At 46.7% G+C, this 19,927-nt stretch overlaps 1 protein-coding gene across 1 annotated transcript in view; it reads left to right on the plus strand.

Annotated features, from left to right (window-relative positions):
- The window catches only part of VIT (vitrin), a 147,609-nt gene that overhangs the window by 61,390 nt on the left and 66,292 nt on the right, over window positions 1-19,927 (plus strand). The window contains exons 5-6 of the mRNA XM_045287027.1: window positions 10,695-10,828; window positions 15,494-15,571. Coding sequence (XP_045142962.1) covers window positions 10,695-10,828; window positions 15,494-15,571 — 212 coding nt within the window. The remainder of the gene's footprint in view (window positions 1-10,694; window positions 10,829-15,493; window positions 15,572-19,927) is intronic.

Genomic DNA, 19,927 nt, shown 5'->3' on the forward strand with positions numbered 1-19,927 from the left:
ATAAAGGGTCGCGGCATTAGGAAGGTTGAGAACCACTGTCTTATAGGAAAATAGGCAAGCTTTTTAGATCTTATCAGTGTGGGTTTCCAGAATTCAGGTTTTCAAATGACTAAGGAGGACAAGAAGCTTGACAAGAAAGCACTTGAGGCACCTATACTCTTACCCTGACAGGACTCCCCTAACCTGGGAACTGGAGGAAGCATACTTTGCTTAGAAAGTGAAATTAATGTAGATTAAAAGATTTGATAGTCATACAATATACCATGCTCTGATGTCTAATAATGGGTGATTCCTTTTTGTTCTTCCAAACCAAAGAAACAAGGAACATATTTGAGGGATCACATTTTGACTCAATATTATAACATGGCCAGAAGGTGATGGAGAAATAGAACAACAGTTTCTTATAGGCAAGTTCAAGTTGAAGCTGCAGAGAAGGAAAACAAGTCAATGAGACCCAAAATATAATCTGGAACATATCCCAACTCTATTTAGAGACTAACTCAAGAACAGATTTGATACACTGAACACTAATGACCAAAGATTAGACATGTGAGAGAGACTATCAACAACATCAAACATAAAGAAAGCAAACGGTCATTTAAAAGACAGGAGAGAAAGAAGAGTCCAAAGTGGATGTCAGAAGAAACCCTGCCGCTTGCTCTAGGATGTAGACTAACTAAAGAGAGTGAAAGAAATAATGATGTAAAAGGGCTGAACAGAAAACTTCAAAGGGTGCTTCAAGAAGACAAAGTAAAGAATTATAATTTAGAAAGCTGAGAGGGAAAAACTCACTCAGCATATCGCAAACAGAAAAGACTAAAGGGGAAAATCAAGCCCTGAGGTGCAATATTAAAGGATTCTATGATACACGAAACATCAAAAGAAGAGAGAAGAAATGCAGACCCACTAGACTCAAAAGAACCGGTCAATGTCCAACCATTTCAAGAGGAAGCATACGATCCAGAACCAAGGAAGGTACTGGTGAAAAACAAGGGCCCAGAAATGAACAACATACCAATAAAAGTGTTTCAACAAATGGATGCAATGCTGAGAACACTCACTAGGCTATGCCAACACGTCCAGAAGACTGCTACCTGGCCAATCAGCTGGAAGAGATCCATATTTGTGACCATTCCAAAGAAAGGTGACCCAACAGAATGCTCAAACTATCGAACAATATCACTAATATCACATGCAAGTAAAAGTTTTCTGATGATTCCACAAATGACTGCAGTAGTACATTGACAGGGAGCTGCCGGAAATTACGCCAGATTCAGAAGAGGACACGCAACGATGGATGGAAATCATTGCTGACATCAGGTGGGTCTCGGCTGAAAGCAGAGACTACCAGAGAGATGTTTACTTGTGTTTTATTAACTATGCAAAAGCATTTGACTGTGTGGAGCACAGCCAACTATGGACTAAAATGGGGGGGGGGGTTCCAGAACACGTCATTGTGCTCATGAGGAACCTGTCCATAGCGCAAGAGACAATCATTTGAACTGAACAAGGATATCATAGGGTATAAAATCAGGAAAGGAAAGGTGTGTGTCAAAGTTGGATCCTTTCAGCATACTTATTCAACCTGTATGCTGAGTAAATGATCCCTAAAGCTGGGTTATATGAAGAATAATTCAGCATCAGGATTGGAGGAGAGCTCATGTATTAGACCGGGTTGTCTAAAGAAAGAAATTCACCAATACTCATATAGATATAAGAAGGAGCTTTATATCAAGAAGTAATTGTATGTTAAGATAACATCCCAGCCCAGTCCAGATCAAGTTCATAAGCCCAATATTAGCCCATACATCTGCCACCGCACCATAAATCTCTCTTCAGACTCACACAGCACACGCAATGATGCCAAAATGCAGGAAGATCACAGGCCAAAGGATGCAAAGTCTTGTGGATCCAGTGGTGGTAGAAGCATCTCCAGCACTCTCGCAGGTCTCAGCATGGCTCCACGTGGCTTATCAACAGGAAGGAGAAACAGACATAGAGTATACAGCCTGCTCTCAGGGAGAAAGAGAGGAAGTTCCCAGAACCCTCATGAGAAGGCCCCACCCACAGGAGGCATTATCAGGTTATAACCTGATTGACAGGCTAAACTCCACCACTACACTTATTGATCAAGTTGACATGAGATTATGTAACGACCACAGCTCATTAACAACCTTCAGTATGCAGGAGGCACAACCTCGCTTGCTGAAAACAGAAGCACGTGTTGATTGCTGACTGATCATCTTGCTGATGAAAGACTAGAGCCTTCAGTAGGGATTACAATTCAATGTCAAGAAAACCCATGTAAAGAAACCCACGTGCATGCAACTGGACAGCATCTTGATAAACGGCGGAAAGATGAAAATGGTCAGGATTTCATCTTACTTAGATCCACAATCAACATTCCTGGAAGAGGCTGGCAAGAAATCAAACGATGGACTAATCTGCTACTCAAGACCTGTTCTAAGTGTTAAAGAGGAAAGATGGCACTTTCAGGACTCAGGTGCGCCTAACCCAACCTTGGCATTTTCAATCGCTTTAAATGCACTTAAAAAAAATCATTTGATTGGGGGCTCATACAACTCTTATCACAATCCATCCATCCATCCATTGTGTCAAGCACATTTGTACATCTGTTGCCCTCATCATTCTCAAAACATTTGCTCTCCACTTAAGCCCTTGGCATCAGCTCCTCATTTTTCCTCCTCCCTCCCCGCTCCCCAAATGCACTTTATATGAAAGCTGGGTGATGAATAAGGAAGGCAAAAGAAGAATGGTCGCCTCTGAGTTCTTGGGTTGGCAAAGAATATTGAACGTGCCTTCGACTAGCAGAACTGCCAAGGCTGTCTGAGAGGAAATACAGCCAGAACGCTCCTGAGACCGAGGATGGAGAGATTTCATCTCACGTGCTTTGAACAGGTCATCAACAGGGACCATCATGCTTGGTCACGCGGAAGGTGAGTGAAAAAGAGGAAGGCCCTGGACAAGACGAATTGACAAGTGTGTCTGCAACCACGGGCTCACGCGCAGGGACAACTGTGAAGGTGGCGCAGGGCGGCAGTGTCCACTTGGTCACACCTTGGGTCACTGGACTCAGAAGCAGTTTGAGGGCGCCTCACAACAACACTAATGCTGCCTGGTCCTTGAAAACTCCTTAACATGTTTTTGGCTCCATCTTGTCTTCAATGGAGCCCTGTGTTTAAAGCGGGCCTATGTGCTGGGCAGAGATGGGCATCTCCTGACACCGTGACAATGCAGAGTCCCTCAGTGCAGGACAATCAGGTGGCTCGCTTCCAATCCAGGCGGCTGTTCTCAGACCCACAGCCATTCAAAACCTGCTTAGTGGTGGTCAGTCATTTTCTCCGAGCCGACACCCAGATACCGACCCTCTAATCCCTGGCACCTACATCAGGGAGGAAGGGATGACGGAGCCCACATTCAGCACTGTGCAGGGAGGGCCCTTTAAGGACTGCAAGAAGTAGATGTGTGTTTGTGCTCAGTCAGGATGTGTGTTATTGTGGGTAGGTGTCGTCGGGTCAGTTCACACTCCCAGCGACCCTGTGTACAGCAGGAGGACATGCTGCCAGCTCCTGTGCCATCCTCCATCGCGGTTCTGTTGGTGCCCTTTGTGGCAGCCACCATGTCACTCCATCCTGTCAAGGATCTCCCTCCTTCTCAGCTGTCCTTCCACTTTACCCAGCACGAGGTCCTTTGCACGGACTGGTTTCCGCTGATAACATGTTCAATTACATGGGACGAGCAGGACTTATAGGCCACATCTGAGTGAGTGACAAAGGAGATCACATTGACATACATTCTCCACATTCCCATGGCCCTGAGCCCCCACCTGTCAGAGGGATGGGACCCCGGCCTCTCAGGTTCTCTCCCTCCACAGGCAGTGCCTACCTCCCTGGCGGGAGTCTCCCTTGCACTTTGTCTCCTGCAGTTCCCCGCCCACTGCCCTCTCCAGGACCTGTTCTGCTCCAGGATGATCCAAGAAGACGCACATTCTCCAGCCAAACAAAAGGAGACTTCGCTCTGCCCCAACAGGAAATCCCACGGGAACCCCACAGCTCGACCTCTGTCCCTTTTCCAAAGCTCAGGTTTTCCAACTTACACAACCCACACCACGTACCAGCCCCCGGTCCAGCTGGAGGGTTCTGTTGGCCACCACTGCCTTGAAGCAGCCCGAGGAGCTCAGCGTGAGCCACCCCTCCCCAACCAGAGCGGCAGCTACACTGCTTCTGTCCAGAACTCTTAAACAAGAGGACACACACACACACACCTCCACACACAAGTGCAGGTTACAGGGAATATACACACACACCTCCACACACAAGTGCAGGTTACAGGGAATATACACACACACCTCCACACACAAGTGCAGGTTACAGGGAATATAATTGCAGGGTCAAAATAACTACAAGTAACGGGAATGTGCCTCTTTAATATGTGTGTGTGAGTGTGTGTGTGTGTGTGTGTGTGTGTGTGTGTGTGTGTTCAGCCTAGGCCAGTGGTGTGCTAGTAGAGTAAAACCAGCTCTCCAAAAAGTTCATGGAAAAGCTGAGTTAAAAGATAATGGGTTCTCTCTTTGTGGGTTCCTTTTCACAACCATTTAGAAGGGCTCTTGTATGTGCATATTTGTGTGTGTGTATATACATATACATATATATATATCAAGCTGAACATCAAATTGTGTACTGATACTGAATTGTTAAATATGGGATTTTCATATATATATATATATGAAAAAAAAATTTTTTTATATAATATAAAAGAAGGGGCAGTGGGCTCTGCTTTGCCAGCTTCTGTGGCACACGGGGAGAAAGGTAGAACTTTCTTCTCCCATCAAGAGTCACCATCTCAGAATCCCACAAGGGCCGTTCGACCCTGTCCTGAAGGATCACGGTGAGTCAGCAATGGCTCGATGGCAGTGAGTGAGAAGTAAAGGAAGCCTGGTGGCACTTCATGTAAGCATTGGATTACTAATTGAAAGGTCAGCTTCCCCGAGAGAGAAAATGTCTGCTCCCATGAAGATCTAGTCTTGGAAGCCCGCTACAGGGTACATGGGTTGGAATCGGGTCAATGGCAGTGGTTGGGTTTGGATTTATTTGGTGGTAGGAATACTCAATCAATGTTAAGCTACCAAGGCAAAGTCAACCACTTGTACCATTCTAAAAGTTTAAGCCCTGGCTCTGCAAAGCTGGTGCTCAGAGTCCCCGCACCCCACTGGCAGGCCTTCTTATACGAAAACATAAACTATTGTCTTTTGCACACAAGAACATTTTTCCCACCCAGGCGGGGGACATTAACTGAAGAAGCTGTTTAGGAAATAATACAAGACCACAACATGGGAGTGTCCACTGTGAGAAGATTTCCCAGTGTCGAGGGGGAGGTCACAGGGGCTGGCAGAGGCCCTGTGAGAAGGGCTGAGCTCTGAGTGCCACTTGAAGGCTGTGCCAACTCTTTGGGCAAGTTCTCCTGAGTGAACAGCAGCGTCAGGAGAGGTGGGCTCACTGGAATCCTGGGCCATCGGGGGAGTGGAGTCCCAGGACACTGGAGATGGGGAATTGCATGTAATTAAATGTATGCGGAGCCTCCACCGGAGCGCGGCGGCATTGTGAAGACCTCAGGAAGTGATGAGCACTTACCATCAGAGGTGCCTGTGCTTTGGAACCCTGGGAGACACCTGTGAATGAGTGAGACAGACGCAGGATTCGAGTCAATAAGACTTGTTTTCAGATCCCCGCTATGCAATTTAGCAGCTCTAAAATGCTGCATGAATCATTCGAGAGTATTTTGATGAAATGGGAATAACAACCATCCCTCCGCCCTACAACTAACTCAGAGATGTGCTGGGAGGACTCCTTGAACTACTGCAAGTGGGATTGCTTTTAAAGCAGTTAAGTGTTGTATACGTCGAGTCTTATCACCATCTTTCCTTCCATGTCATCGAGAAGTTGAGTGTTGAAGGTGTCGACTCACCATGAAGGTGGGACGGTGGGAAATAACCACCTTTGTTGCTAGGGGCGGAGTGTTTCTATATACTCTTTCAGCCCGAGCCATAAATTACAGAGACCCAAATGAGTCATTTTAAGCTCTAAGGTAGTGAAATAATGAGATGAAAGTTATATTTAGGAACCAGAAAGGAGTCCCTGAAAAACACAGAGGGAAAGAAGGGGGTAAATCTCTTTAGAACCCATCAGATCACACCAGGATGGGGAACCATGTACAGTGCTGGACATGGAAGAAACAATTTCCTTTCTCAGGGGCTCCTGTTCAGTGAGCTAAAGTTATCCATACACCTTTCCTCCTGAGCCCCAGATAAAAGGAATAGAAATATTTTGCTTTTAAAATTGCCATCCTATCTATATGTGACCTCCTCCCTTGGGGACGGACAACAGAAAAGTGGGTGAAGGGAGACGTCGGACAGGGCAAGATATGACAAAATAATAATTTATAAATTATCAAGGGCTCATGAGGGAGTGGGGAGCGGGGAGGGAGGGGGGAAAATGAGGACCTGATGCCGGGGGCTTAAGTGGAGAGCAAATGCTTTGAGAATGATGAGGGCAATGAATGTACAAATGTGCTTTACACAATTGATGTATGGATGGATTGTGATAAGAGTAGTATGAGCCCCTAATAAAATGATTAAAAAAAAAAAAAAAGATTGCCATCCTACCTTTCGAAATAACTGGAGTCATTGTGTGATTTTACAAAACCAAATTGGAAATTGTCAAGAGAACACTTTTACTTAAAAGTAATTGAGATTCCTAAAAAAAAGATAAACAGAATTATCTTCTAACTCAGCAATTCTCCTCTTAGAAACGTGCCCAAAACACTTGAAAATACGGACTCACATAGAAACTTGTGCTCCAGCATTCGCTGAGGCACGCCTTTCAATAGTCAAACTGTAGAGACAGACCACCTGTCTGTCAACAGACACGATGTGATATCTCACCATGACATATTATTCAGCCAGAAAGAGAAGCAGACTTCTGATACGTGCTACAAGAGGGATAAATCTTGCCATCATTATGGTAGGTTAAATTAACCAGACAGAAAAGGACAAATGTTTACAAATTCAAACCAATTTCAATCTGCATCTCACCACATTTCTTCAAAGAAATAGAAAAACTTATCACCAACTTCCTATGGGAAGGAAAGCACCCCAGAATAAATAAAGCCTTCTTAAACAAATAAAAACAAAGTAGGAGAACTTTCGCTCTTAAACTTTAAAACCTATTATATAGCCGTAGTCATCAACACAGCCTGGTACTGGCACAATGATAGATAAGAGGGGGTACCCCCCCCAAAAAATTAAAATTTGTTTCAAAGCTATGTATTCAAATTTTTTTTACAAAATAACTTTATCGCCTTCAAAGTACTCTCCATTATACTTAATACATTTGTCAAATCTATAATTCCATTCTTAGAAACATTTTTAAAACTCATCTGTTTGAATGGCTGACAGTACCTCCTCATTTTTAATTCACTTCTCCTACATCGTCAAACTGCTGTCCTTTCATGTCCCTCTTCACTTGCAAAAAAAAAAGAAATCACCCTGAGAGAGGTCAGGATAAGGTGTGGGGGGCAAGAGAGGAATGCTGATTTTTGCCCAAAAAAACCAGCTCACTGAGATGGCTGCGTGAGGAGGTGCCTTCCCCCGTCTGCCACAAATCAGGCTTTTTTTTTTTGGCGCACACTCTTACACAATCTTTTCAGAACCTCTAAATAGAAAGCTAGATAAACCATCTGGCCTGGTCGAACGAACTCCAAATGCACTATCCCCATCACATCACAAAAACAAATGAACATCATCTTGATCTTTGATTTCACTTGACGAGCTTTGGGGAGGCAAGGTGACGATGGTGTCTTTCTCTGGCTTGGTGGATGTCTGCTTTGGAGTTGATGTTCGCTATAAGAATAGGACCCTGTCTCGTCACCAGTCATGACCTTAGAAAAAAAGTCTGGGTCACTTCAGAGCTGTTCTTTCAAAGTACAGCCTGTTTCCTGGTTAGTTAGAACCCGAGGCACACATTTCACAGCGACCCTGCTCATTCCCAAATCTTCCGTTAAAATTCGCTGAACCAACTCCAAGACCATCTCGATAACTTCCCCACCTCTTCAATGGTCTGTCATCACCGGTCTTTGAGCACAAGTGCACAAATTTTGCCAACATTTTCATTCATTCAGGAAGTTGACAGATGTCCAGAACAAGGTTTGTCATCAATCGACATTTCACCTTTTTTGAAATGAGAAAACCAATGGTACACTTGAATTTTTCCCATAGCGCTGTCCTTGTAAGCTGTGTTCAACAGCACAACACTTTCTGTGGAATTTTTCCCGTAACAGGAAACAAAATTTACACCCACATGCAGTTCTCTTAAATCAGCCATCACAAAAAACAAGGTTTGAGGGAAACTGCTTTTTTAAAAAAAAAGTACTGTGACCACAGAGAACTTTCCCAGGCAATGCCACTGGGTGCACTAACTCAGAGCCAGTTGCTGGATGCTCGTCTGGCGGGAAAAATGAATACGATGAAAACTCTGCCCAGAAGAGCTTTTTACCATTTTTAAGGGGGATACCCCCTCCTATGAAGACCAATGGATTAGAATTAAGAACCCAGAAATACAACCAAGTGCCTTTAGACACTTAATCTTTGATAAAGGACTAAAACACATTAAATGAACAAGAGAGAGCCTTTTCAACAAATGGTGCTGGAAAAACTGGATCTTCACCTGCAAAAGAAGAAAGCAGGACCTAACACGATGTACAAAAATGAACTCAAAATGGATCAAAGACTTAAACATAAACCACACAATTATATACACCAACAATGAAAAAATGGGGACAAACTAAGGACTTCAACACAAGGTATAAACATACTACTGAACATAATGAAGTATATCCACACAATAGAAGACAAAAACAAATACCTGGAACCTGCTAAAAATACTACATTGATGCACATCAAAGGACTTCATCAGTTAAAAAGAACCCAGAGCTTAAGGTGAAGGAAATAATAATAATACATCAGATAAAGAGCTAATCTCAAAAATCTATTGACAACTACAATGTCTTAACAAGAAAAGGAATCCAAGCAAAAAATGGGCACAAGACATGAATAGACAATTTACCAAAGACGACATCCAGGCCAGACAAGAATCATAAGAAGAAATGTTCAAGTTCATTAGCAATAAGAGAAATACAAATTAAAACTACAAGGTCTTCACACCTCACATGATCATTTTTATCAAAATTCAGTGAAACAGAAAATAATCAATGCTGGAGAGAATTCAGAGCACAGGACCGCTCTGACATTGCTGGAGGGACTGCAGACTTGTACAACCACTACGGAAATCAGTATGGCAATTCCTTAAACAAATGCAAGCCCAAGTCCCTTACGACCCAGCAATCTCTCTACTGGGTGTCCACCCTGAAGAAGGAAAGACTACAACAGGAACAGACATTTGCACACCTGTGGTGACGGGTAGCAATTTCCATAGTGGAAACGCATGGAAACTACCAAGACCCCGATTATGGAGGAATGGCTAAGCAAACTCTGGTACACTCATACAATGACTAATAGGCATCCATAAAAAAACAACCACAGGAGATGGACAGAACCAGAGAACATTATGCTTAGCAAACTTAAGTCAATCTTACAAAGATAACTATTTAATATTACCATGATTGATAAGGAAAAACAAGAGAAGACACGTGGCTTTTGCACCCGAAGAGAAGACTTTGATGGTGACAAGGAGGCGAGGGATGGGGCTGGGAACAGAGAGAGGGGAGGGACAGGATATTGAGGAAGGAGAGAACAGTGAAGGGAGAGGAGAGAGGGAGCAACATTTACAGAGGGCTTAATGGGAGATCGTTGTGGATGTCATTTGTTGAGATAACCTGTATAACTACATAGTGTGCTCCTTTAAAAGCCATAATACATAAATGAATGAATGAATAAATAAATACCCATAATAATAATAATAATGATAAAATCCCTCCAGATTCCTAAATACTGGTCTGAGTGGTTAAAGCGGGTGGGGGTGGGGGCTGCAAAACTGAAATGGACTCGGAGTCTTTAGTGACAACCAAGTTCATTTCCAAAATAGGAAAAGAAAGATGTTCTAGGATCCCACTTACATGAAATATTGCAAATAGGCCGGTGTGTAGAGAGCGGAGTCTGTTCACACTGGTCGGGCACAGGAGAGGAGGAAACGGAAGGTGAGCCCTAGAGGTACCGAATTTCTGTTACGAGTGATGAAAACTTGGACAGAGAGAGAAGCGAAGGTGGCACATAGGGTAACCGCAACGACGCTGAGCTGAACATGTTTAAAAAATGGTAAATGCTTTTGGTATACGTCGTTCACTGCAACAAAAATATTTTCCAATACAATTTCTAAGTAAAAAATATTTTAAAAATAAATGAAATTAGTGGGGATGAGGAAACCAAGAAAATGATATTTGAGGCACGGAGACAGCGGGATTCCTGACTGACGAAGCAATCCCTCATGATTAGAAAGGCGTTCGCCCTGGGAGCCCCGGTGTCAGGCTGTATCGTGGAAGCACTGTCCCTGGAGCCGGCTGCCTCCTTTATCTGTAGGGAAAGATGGAGGCTGATTTGATAGCTGATCGATCATATCAAACAATATTGTTCTCTTAACCTTGTTTCCTCTCTCTCTTCCTAGTGGTGTGCTCGATCATTCCGGAGGGAAGATACTTGTTCGGAAAGTGGCTGGACAGTCGGGGTATAAAGGGAGTTATTCCAATGGTGTCCAGTCATTGTCCCTTCCCCGATGGACAGCGTCCTTTGTCATCTCAGGTATTCCTACCTTCAGAGAAACACGTTAAGCTCAGTTTGGGTTAAGTGACCTCACAGGACAAAATGTGTGACAGCGTTGGCCCACGGGCCTCCTCGGTGCGTCAAGATGGGAAGCATTCATGCTTCTGAGAATTAGGATCATAGCAGAATGAACGAGAATTATCAGTGACCAATCGCCTCAAGACCAAACCTGGAAATATGAGGGGCTTCAAAAACAGGGAAAATTCTGTTATCTTTTAGTTACTTTTTCCCTGGAACTTTCTGAAGCCCCGCACACGAGGGTACGTTGAAAAAGCACCGCTACGAGGGCTCCAGGTCATGGACACTAGATGTATTCCAACCAAAACATCTTTAACGTATCTCTGCGGTCAGTGGCTGGCTGCAGCCACGTTGCCTCGGGGCTACACTCGTCCTGGTCATGCTAGGGTGCCTTCCAAAGCAAAGGCCAGTCCAAGCAGGGGCTGCTGAGGGGTCTGCTGGACTGCTTCCATTCAGGCCAGAGGTCAACTCCAGGTTTATGGGGGACTCTAAGGGGATCCTCTTGATCGACTTTCTCAAGAGTCATCTGACGATCACGGGGGCTTACTCTGAAGAATTTTTAAGAAATTGTAGTTCAGCTTTTCATATATCCTTTCCTTGCCTTAGTGTCTAAAGTTTAGACCTCTTTTTTTTTACTCTTTTTTTAAAAATGTATCATTAATTGGGAGTTAATACATATATCGTATCATCCCATAGTTCAGTCACGTCAAGCAGAAATATACAATTGCTACCACAATCAGTTTCCGAACCTTCTTTTTCTTCCTGGACTCCTTGATGTCGTCTCCCTCCTAACCCCCCTCCACCCCCCACCCCCCACTGTACACGCCTGTCCCCTGAAACCCTTATTCAACTTGCTGTCCCTGTAGGTTTATCAATCCTGGGTCTTATATACCAAAACACAGAAAAGTCTGTAACACAGCTTTATGAGGGTGACCTCCAATGACATAACACCCCTGAGATACACCCTAAAATGAACATAAAGCGTGGGCCTTGACTCTCCTATCTTCTGCAAGAAACTTCTGTGGAATATTAATCTAGATTCCAGCCAATCTTTCTGATATTCCAACAAGAGGAGATGTTTGATTCTCCTGAGAAGAAACCAGCTGTGGAAGGCCATTTGAAACCAGGAAAGCAAACAATCCAAATAGAGCAGGTCTTCCAATCCGGGTGGTTTTCACATACACGCAGGCATCCCAGGCCCCACGCGCCATTATTGCCCAAGCATCAGAGCTATAATAGGACTACAATCAGACTTTTTGAATTTTCTCAATTTGAGCAGTCCACCTATTTCTTCCTACCTGCCAAACTCTACCCTCCCACGGTACAAATTAATCCGGTTTCTATGTAAGTGTGGGGGGGGACATCCCCCACAGCATATGGATCTTTGCCCTGTGATACCAAGTTCAGAGGCCTTAGAAAATGCTAATGTCTGGAATACTCATCCGTTGAACACCGGAAGAAGGAGCACCTCCACACAAATCCTTATCAACTAACTCCTGGTTAAATACTGGTTATATACAAGCATCTCGCTCTTTAAGTGCTTGCCTGCAAATCCAGAATCCCAACTGAAGTCTAAAAGACAAGTAATTTCATGAGAGTAGAGACATTTTGGGTTTGTCAAATGAAAATCAATTGCTGAGATTATTTCCTGTAAAGTTCAACTTCCGTCTCTCGCCTCATTCCAATTAGTGATATCTAACCAACCATCCTGTCTGCCAATGATAATAAACATTGTGTTCCTCACATAGCTAGGAAGTATGAGAGTGCCTCCGGGCCGCTGAGGCACACTGCCCCGTTCCACAGTGGCGGCTGGCCACCCAGTTTAATTGGAGTGTGCCAGAATCCTACTCTGAAGGCTCCCGCGCCCCCATATTTCCAATTTTTGCATGTCGTTGTGCCCCTTCCATCAATGACCATGTGAGCTGGGCAAACAGGAGAAGAGGGCTGTCTGTTCTTTTGGTCAGGGTGATCTTTCCCTGATCCAGGAACAGCTTCATCCTGCCACATGTTCTTAAAAGCACTCTTCCGGATTAGTGAGCTCACCCCCGTTCCTTCTGAATAGAAACAGTGTCATAGGAGTCCAGTCGGGAGGAGGAGGACAACCGCAGGGAAATGATGCCGGTGCTTTGCTCGGGTGATGAAGCATGGCCATGAGGACTTCAATGGATGTAAAACAGCCTCTAGTATTGCAGGCTCAGACCTGAGTCACGAGTCAGGAAATACCAAATCCTGTTCCTCAGAGAGGTCCGTGGAGGGTACAAATGGTGGGCGCTGGACTATGGACCCTAAAGGGTGGTGGTCCTCAGAGTCACCCTGAGTTGGAGTCCCCGTGGTGACAATGGAATCAGCTCCCCAGGTCATTTTAATGAGATGACAGGAACAAGCCCCCTCGTTGTACCCAACCCTGCTTTGAATAAAGAGAGAGGAGCCCTGGCAGCATCGTGGGTTACTCCTTGGGCTACAATAGCAAGGTCAGCAGTTCGAAACCATCAGATGCTTCTCAGGAGAAAAATAAGACTTTCTACTCCCATAAAGATTTACAATCTCAGAAATCCAATGGGGGCAGTTCTGCTCTGTCCTAAAGGGTCAACTCAATGGCAGTGAGTTTCGTTTTTTCCCCAGAATAGAAATCATGTCCCTCTTTGGTGATGTCTAAGGAGCCCTGGTACACTAGTGAGCCAGGAGTTGGGTTGCTATCCTGCAAGGTACCTTCAAACCCCAAAGAAAAGATGAGGATTTCTGTGCCCATCAAGAGTTCCCGTCTCAGAAACCCAAACGGGCAGTTCTAGAAGGCCCCTATGAGTGCAAATCGCCTACATGGCAGTAGGCTTGGTGATATACAGTTCTCAAACATTTTAGCCCCCTGCCCACTCCCCCACTAGCCTCTTAGAACTTGTGTAGGGAGTAGAATCATGTCATGACCCATATTTTCTGAGTGAGGAAGCGGGAGCGAGAGCAACAGGGACTGAGTCAGTTCATTGATGGCAAAGCAGAAGCAGAAACCTACATTTTCCTACTTCCAGTCCCAGACCCTAAAACCTAGTTGCTCTGTCTGCTTCCTGACTCTACTGCCAACAGGCTGTTGGGCAAAATCAGGGACCAGGTTCTGTTCCACAACCCTCAACCCCCATGCCTCAGTTCCTCCCTGTCTCCCCCTCAGGTCCCATCCTGTAATGGCATTACCCCGGTGGACAGCGGAAATGCCTATTCAATAGTGAGTGATTCCCCTCCCGTGAACTATAACAACATTCATTTGTTCAATAAATATGATTTACTGAGCACCTATGAAAGCCATGAGGTGACCCCGGTGTGTTAGAGGGGAGCAGTGCTCCCCAGGGCTGTCTTCCCAATGCTTGAGTGTACACAGGACAGAGGTGGACAGAGCCGAGCAGGTTTTCATCAACAGTTGGAACAAACTTTGTTTCATCTTGTGGACGGCAAGCCCCACCATGTAGCATCACTAATCAGGCTCCCTTGCTCTCTTAGATAGACAGCCCTTTCTTCTGAGGCTCCGCTGGGGGATTCAAACCTCTGACTTCTCCATCAGCAGCCAAGCGTGGGGTCTCCCCAAATGCCAAACGCCTCACCAAACAAAACACAGCCCATCCCATTACTGTCAAGCCGGTTCTAGCCCAGGGCAGCCCCATCGTGAGTTACAGGCTAGGTGTGCCCCACAGGGTTTTCTTGGCTGGAATCAAGACAGAAGCAGATCACTGGGATCTTTCTTCCACAGCGAGGCTAGGTGGTTTCAAACCAGCCACCGTCGGGTTCACAGCCAATCGCAACCCCCTGGTGAGCTCTAATCCAGGCCATGGGAATCCAGTGGTGAACAAGTCAGGCTAATCACCTCACACTGAGGGCCTTTTCCTGCATCTTCTCCTTTCAAAACAAAGGTGGTATCTCAGGTGACGTTTCAGGACTGGAGGAAGATTTTACAGGCAGTCGCCTTCTCAGGCAACATTTCCTGCCTGTCAGACTCAGTTGCCCCTCTAATCAGCCTTGACCACCTGATAACTTTATTTTCTTAATGCCTCCATTATTTCTCATGCTATGCATTACCATTCCTCCCGCCCACCGCTTTATCCCTGAGGGAGTAACAAAGGTTATTAGCCAGGCGAATCCATGCGAATCCGTCTTGACTCCCTCCAGATTGCCTGAGCGTCACCAAACCCAAACAGAGCACACAGGATCAGAGAAAGATGCAGGTCGCCATCCGCCCCATAGCGCTGCCCCCCACCCCGTCGTTACAGGCCATGCCCAGGGACAGAAGTTCCCTCACCTAAAAGCCAGGGAGAAGCACTTTAGATTCAACTGGAGCCTGCATAAGACATGCAGAGCCACACGGATGAGCATCTTCGCAGACGCAGCCTCTTGATGAGTAAAATAAAGATGGCTAATGTGAAGCCCTTCTGAATCCCAGGGATTTTATTGCTTCCATTAGAATCTTAAAACGCAAGCACTCTGGGAAGGCAAAGCGCCGCTCTGACTTTCTGATCATCATCAACAATTCAGCACAAGGGAGACTGATCGGACTGAACTCGGGAGAGAGAGATTGGAAGGAGGGAGTCCACGGATCATCTAAAACTTCTCGCTGTCGGAATAAATCATGTTCTTTCTCTTTTGCAGAAGGTAAACCCAAAAAGGGTGTTACCTACCCGTCGGCTCTTACCTATTCATCATCAAGAAGCCCAGCTGCCAACGCAGGCAAGTATTGATGTGCGATTCCATCTCAATCTTGAGGGTTCGTAAACATGCCGTCTCACGTGTCTGGAGAGAGTTGCCGAAATGAACATCTTCCCTGGTCAGGCTCCTCCGACTCCAGTCGTGTCGTACCAGACTCCAGGGACGTGGGGACAGAAATCAGTGGGATCCAGGGGCTAGGGCTGGAGCGTGCGGGCTTCCTTTTTGTTGGTGTTTTCCCAATTTGGCGATTGTGTCTGCCTTTGTGTCCTTTCAGTTCAGACAGATCGAAGTTTATGGTAGGGTTCCTGTAGACGAGGAGGCGACTGGAAGCGTGTGGGTGTCTGCAGGTGTTTCCTGGCGGCTGGAAAGGCGAAGGGCTGCCTCTACTTTGGTATGAAATGAAGGGAAGCCGAGGAGAGGATGTGGTCTGTGTGATAACGCCATTCCCTCCCGGGTCAGCAGCTAAGCCGCATCACCCAGGCCAAAACCCATGCTACCTGTGGGTTGCTGGTGCCGACACAGTTTTTATGGGACTCACAAAAGCGGGTGCAGGCAGACCTCAGGCAAGGCCAATGTCTTTGTTGTAGATTTCTGTGCAGAGGTGAGAACCGAGCATTATTGTGTCTGTGGGGGTCCCATGGTTTCCCTCATGGTCCAGGAGAAGTGGGCGTTTGCTTTCATGGGATGTTGAATGACCTCTAGAAACTTGATGGGCCTATTTTTTTTTTTTTTTGGTCAGAAGCTAGTCATCTACTCTGGGGGCCTAGTGCTTATGCATGGGGCTGATAACTGCAAAGTCAGCAGTTCAAAACCACCAGGCATTCCGAGGGAGAAAGATGAGGCTTTCTGCTCCTGTAAAATGTCACCGTCTCAGAAACCCACAGGGCAGGTTCTGCCCCGCCCCCCCCACCACAGGGCTGCTATGAGTAGGGATCAACTTGATGTCAGCGAGGTGTTGGTTGTTGAGTCTTGGACTTAAGAACTACCTGGACCTGCTCCAGCTTACCTGCAAGACGGACCCCTCTCATCTTAAAGAATTACTCTCTTAAAGCACCCTGATTTTGGCTTGAGGCAGACAACGTATGTAGGAAGAGAAGGAGCCTCTCTCACCCTGAATTCTGCACCGCCCCCAAAGGGGCTCCTCTCCCTTCTTCCTCTGGCTGAGCAGGCTGAGGGGAGGCTAGGCCCCAGTCAACGGACGGACTCTCCGCAAACTGGCGAGAGGTCTGAGCTCACGTGCAGGCAGTTCACGGTGAAATGAGTGTCTTTATTCGGCCGTTTGCTTTGGTTCTTTGGAGAAACAGCTTGAGAGATTTTTTTTTTTCTTTCCCATACGCTCCGGGGAGTTACCTTTGCCCTGGTTTTCTACCCAGAGTTGCCGTTATTTTTGTCCCGGGTGATTGGCACGCTCTGGGTAAGCTCTAAACAACTTGGCTCGATGCCTTTTGTCCGGCCCTGAGCAGCAGCCTGCCCTGTGATCGTATGCATCTTGCTGGGATTGGTCAATAAGCCATGCAAATGAGGTGTGTATGGCATATTGAGAGGGGCTTAGTCAATTCAGTTCACGGTCCTTTCGGGAGTGCCAAGCCTTGAAGGGGACAATTTGGGTCCTTAAACCACCAGCCCCTCAGAGGCTGAGAAACAGAAGTGGGCAGAGAAGCAGGAGAAGGGAGGAAGAAGAGAGGAGAAGCAGGAACCGGGAAGAGGCAAGGAATGTCCTCAAACAGCTGTAACATGTCAAGAACTGGAACTGAAGACCCAGGCGGTCCCTGAAGGGACACGGGTGGCAGAGCCTGGGGAGAAACACATAAAGCTAAGACTAGCCTGTGCTGGGTGGGGAAGGGCTGGGCAGGGAGGAATCTGTCTTCCGAAGGCTGGGAGAGCTGTCCTGCCCTGAAGAAGAGAGACTGTGCCTATGCACTTCCTGGCCCTGGTAGCCCGTCGATTCTGATTTCACGTTGCACCCTGTTCCTTAATAAGCCACTCAGCTACAGGTGTGGTCTGTGGTTTCCGTGTGTTCCTGGCAACAAAGTATCAAACCCAGCAGAGACATGGAGAGCGCTGGGGGTGCCAGGATTGGTTAAAAAAAAAAAAAAAGGCAAGTGAAGGTTGTCTGATCTCCCCGTGCTAGGGAACAGCCTTGGCATGATCTTGACTTACGTGATTCCCCCTGACATTAGACTGGTTCTGATGCTCATGTTATTGCTACCACCATTGTATCTTGGGGAACCCCTGCACATTCAGAAGAGGGGCACTTGGGGGCCTCCTGGCTTTGTCATTGAGCCTTGACTGGATGCTGGGCCTCCCTTGGTCTCCTGTGACTATGGCTACCAACTTTCTCTGTGCTGGGTACTATGCTAAACAATGACCTGGAGATAAAATACAAACAAGGAATCCAACTCTTAGGTCTATAATGCGCCAGAGGGCATGGGTCTGCCAGGCCCAAATAACACTCAAGCTGTGATGCATCACCTGAGAGTAACTAAAGTGGAGGGCAGAGATAGAAAATAAAACAAAAAAACAAGGCCATTGAGTCAACAGAGTAGAACCGCATCCATAGGCTTTTCCAATTGATACAAAAGGAGACTGCCCTCTCCTACAGGACAGGATAGAAATGCCCCTGTGAGTTCCCAAGGCGTTCACTGTTTACGGGAGTAGAAAGCTCCTCTTTCTCCTGAGCAGCGGCTGGTGGTTTCAAACTGCCCACCTTGCAGATAGCAGCTCAACGCTGCGTCCCCTGAGAGAGGTCCTATAAAAAAGAAGAGGCTCTGAGACAGAGAAGACAGCACAGGGTTCGCAGCACCAGAGGTTAGTTTGATGCTGCAGCTGCCAGCCAAGAAAGGTCTGGAGGTCCCCAGAAGCAGATAAAAACGGAGCCTCCCCTGGAGCCTTTGGCGAGAGCGTGGCCCTGCCAACACAGTGGATTGGGACTCCAAGCCTGCATAACTGTGAGACAAGAAATGTCAGCTCCTCTGAGCCACCAACATGTGTTACTGTGCAACAGCAGCCTAGGAAACCACAGCACGAGGGGCCTCGCCAATCTTCAAGCTAGTGCCCCACGGGGAGCAAGTTTTCACCAATCCAAATGGAAAACCTCCAGCAAGCATCAGACAGCCCCCCCCCCCCCCCCCCACCTCTTGTTGCTACTGCGCCTTAAACGTTGAGATCCCTTTAGAGAAGGAGGGTCATTGCTGTCAGCATTCAGCAGGTCTCTGGACAGCGCTTCCTGGTCTCACCCAGAATGTGCGTTAACAGGTAAATTAGGTCCAAATGACCCCCCAAAGCATGACAACTTTCTTCCATGGGAAATCATTCAGCTCAGAAACAATTTTTTAAGGAAGTCCTCGTGGTGCACCTTGTCCAGCTCCCGCGGAAGACAGACATTACCTGAGCTATGAATGCTGCTCCCACAGCAGTTAGCAGCCATCAGGCAGCAGCTGGTATTTGGCTAGAGCCTAAAGCTTCACCTTCCTGAATAAAAATAGATACTATATTTTTACACAAACAACACACATGGTATATACTTTCCCATATCTTGCAACCCATACACGTTCCTTTCACAAACACAAAATACCAATATATTTTCACAGGTTGATGGCTTCCATTTCCATTTGCTTTCCTGTCCAATGGATTTAGTGTTAAGTCTCCATCTTGGTGCAGGTTGGGTTCTAGCAGTAGACCCTTGCCAGCCTACCTACCCTGGAGTGTGCAAAGCAGCCCCTTTCGATTTCTCCCCTACAGTGCAAACCACTTTCCCCGGGACAGGAGGAAATCACTTTTCTGCCCAGAAACTGCCTTCACCAGGGTGGCTGGCCCCAGCCTGGAAGGGTCCTGTGTTTGTGCACCCCAGCTGGAGACTGGGCCATTCAGGGGAGTGAGGCCTTGCACACCACACACACACACACACACACACACACACAGAGCCACTACCACCACCTCCCAGCAGGCTGGCCACCATGCTCAGGCCATGTGAATCTCCCACCTGCAAAGACAACTCAAGGTGGATGTGCGAACTGAGGGGTGCAGAGGTAGTCTCAGAGACCTGGGTCTGACTAGATGCTCAGGGACCCCCGAGGGGTGAGGGTGGTGGGTGCTCATGCCAGCATTACCCTGCTGTCCAGCTCTACACGGGGCTGGCTCTGGGGGATCAAGGTCAACAAGGACAATGACCTCACCCACTGTGGGACCAGCGGGTGCTCAGGCCGGGGCAGCCCCATGGGCAGCCCTCTGCCTAATCCTCAACTCATCTCTTGGGTGAGGTCCCTGGGCACACATCAGCTACAAGGATCACACACACACACACACACTCCAGTGATACTGCAAAGTGCCCCAGACATCAGCTACAAGGATCTCTCTCTCTCTCTCTCTCTCTCTCTC

This window comes from Echinops telfairi, unplaced genomic scaffold (genome assembly GCF_000313985.2).
Source record: "Echinops telfairi isolate 266 unplaced genomic scaffold, ASM31398v2 ScPeMD7_10;HRSCAF=50, whole genome shotgun sequence".
NCBI lineage: Eukaryota > Metazoa > Chordata > Mammalia > Afrosoricida > Tenrecidae > Echinops > Echinops telfairi.